The following is a 2,319-nucleotide window of genomic DNA, read 5'->3' as shown; positions in this document are numbered from 1 at the left end:
ATGTGTCCCTGTGGACCATGTCCCAGCCTTCATGTGTCCCTGCAGGGCGCTGGTGGAGGAAGCCAGGAAACAGCGACTGCTTGAGGACTCTGACTCGGAGGAGGATGCTGTGCCCGCCCCGCCTCGGCCTCGGCCAGCCCCCCGGCCCAACCCCACAGCCATCCTGGATGAGGTGAGCGGGTCCCTGAATCCCGTGTGCATCACTGCCAGCTGGGTTCAGCTCTAACTCTTCAGTTCCTCTCAGTCACACAGAGTCGCCATGCGTTAGACTCAACAACCACCCAGCAACTGCAGCCCTTAGCTGAGAGCATCCCTTCAGGCAGAGATTAGTCACCTGACCACATCCAGCTGCAAAAGACTTTGTTAGGAAATGAAGTCTTTAACAGTGGCAGCCACGTTCCAGCTCAGAATTCTGTATTGTTATTGTTAAGTGGCATCAAGTTGATTCCAGTTCACAGTGACCCTGTTTAGGGCTTCCGAGGAGCAGCTGGTGGATTTGAACCCCTAGTCTTACAAGAGTTCAAACCAACCAGGACTCCCAGAATTCTACAGGCCTCTTCATTCTCTCTTGGGGCTATAACAGGACTACCACAAGGGGGCGGTGTTATCCTTCACAGTTGAGGAGGCTCCAAGTTCAAAGTCAGGGTTCCAGCCTGGGGAAGGTGCTCCTGGGTCTAGGAGGTTCCTAGCACAGGGACCCCGGTTCCAAAGGGCATGCTCCTCTCCTGACTTCCTTCTGGGGTAGTAGGTCTTTCTCTTTGCTCATTCTATCTTTTTGTCAGATAGAAGGTGTTGCCGGCCACATCCCAGGGACTCTCCCCTGATATCAAATCCGGGCTGTGATGAGATTAAACGTGTTGCAGGCCACCATTAAACCTCTTACCGCAAATTGACTTGTCACATCAGATCACATTGGGAGAGCTCGGTACATAACTGCCAAGCCTCTGGAAATCATGGCCCAGCCAAGTTAACACATATTTTGTTGTTGTGAAGTGCTGTTGAGTTGGTTCTGACCCATAGCAACCCTGTATAGCGTTTCTGCAGAGCATCTGGTGGGTTTGAACCTCCAACCTAGCAGTTCAAACAACATGTAGTCCAGCATATTAACCCACAGTGTCACACCAGGACTCCATATTTTAAGGGAATGTAATTCAATTCATGACAGCGTGTTAGAAGGGAGAGTCGGCACAGACCTTAAATGCCAAGCTTAGGGCAGTGGGGAGCCATAGAGGAAGACGTGCTCAGAACTTGGGGGTGGGCCTAGTAAGGGTTCCTCTGGCAGCTGACTCAGGAGGGGTCTTGTGGGCCAGGGAGCTAGGGAGGAGGCTGAATCCCAGGCTGACCATCCACCCCTGTCCCCTCATCACCTTGCAGGCCCCAAAGGCCAAGAGGAAGGCAGAGAGCTGGGAGCGGAGCGTGGGCACCTTGGGCAGCAGGGCACAGCTGTCCAGCCTGGTGGTGGTGAGGAAGACAGACCTGGACCAGGACACCCAGCATGGTCTGAAGGTACCTGTCCCAGGTGAGTGCAGTACCGCCAGCAGTCCCTAGCGGGGTAGCACTGCCTTCTGGGGTCTTCATGGAATGGATGGAGTGAGCTGACCCTCCCCCACCAGGGCCAATTCCTGAGGGGGGAGGGAAGGAGGAAGGAGCCCTGGGGTGTAAATGTGGAAGCATCCAGCAGCTAACTTAAAGGTCAGCGGTTCAAACCCACCAGCCACTCCAAGGGAGAAAGACCTGGTGATCAGTCCCTGTGCAGAAGACATCCCGGGAGGCCACCTGGGCAATGCCACCCTGTCACATAGGGTTATCGGGAGCTGGAATCACCTGACAGTAACCTCTGTTAGGGAAGGAAGAATAGAGTTTTCTTTATTCTTGTCTTTTGTCACAAATTCTTAAAGACCAATCATCCAACAAGCCACCCTCCCTGCTTCTCCCCCAGGCGCCCCACACTCCCAGAAGGCAGCTGAGCCTGTGCGCCGGGCGCCCGGAGCCTCCTCCCTGAGCCAGCTGGGAGCTTACTCCGACAGCGAAGACAGCAGTGGCAGCAACTGAGAGCAAGGCTGAGGGGCCAGCTCCAGCCACGGGACCAATGGACAAACAGGAGCACCCTCTGAGGGGCTCAGCACTGTCTGTCCTCCTGCTGCCCACCCTCTGGGACCCCAGGAGTGCTTCCTCTCTGTTCCCACAGGATCCCCATTCAGACCATCTCTCAGACCGCCTGTAGTGTCAGCTCCATCCTTCCCCTATAGCACTGTCTGGAAAACCATCCTAAGAACCTAGTGCCTCCTTTCTGCCAGCCTTTGAGGTGAGGGTCCAGGG

At 55.2% G+C, this 2,319-nt stretch overlaps 1 protein-coding gene across 1 annotated transcript in view; it reads left to right on the top strand.

Moving 5' to 3' along the window:
* CCDC94 (coiled-coil domain containing 94) overlaps nt 1-2,052 on the top strand; it is an 11,492-nt gene extending 9,440 nt beyond the window's left edge. The window contains exons 6-8 of the mRNA XM_006868932.1: nt 46-172; nt 1,375-1,519; nt 1,940-2,052. Of these exons, the coding sequence (XP_006868994.1) occupies nt 46-172; nt 1,375-1,519; nt 1,940-2,052 (385 nt within the window). The remainder of the gene's footprint in view (nt 1-45; nt 173-1,374; nt 1,520-1,939) is intronic.
* Nucleotides 2,053-2,319: the final 267 nt, after the last annotated feature.

This window comes from Chrysochloris asiatica, unplaced genomic scaffold (genome assembly GCF_000296735.1).
Source record: "Chrysochloris asiatica unplaced genomic scaffold, ChrAsi1.0 scaffold00125, whole genome shotgun sequence".
NCBI classification, from domain to species: Eukaryota; Metazoa; Chordata; class Mammalia; order Afrosoricida; family Chrysochloridae; genus Chrysochloris; species Chrysochloris asiatica.
This window is presented reverse-complemented; position numbering and strand designations above follow the sequence as displayed.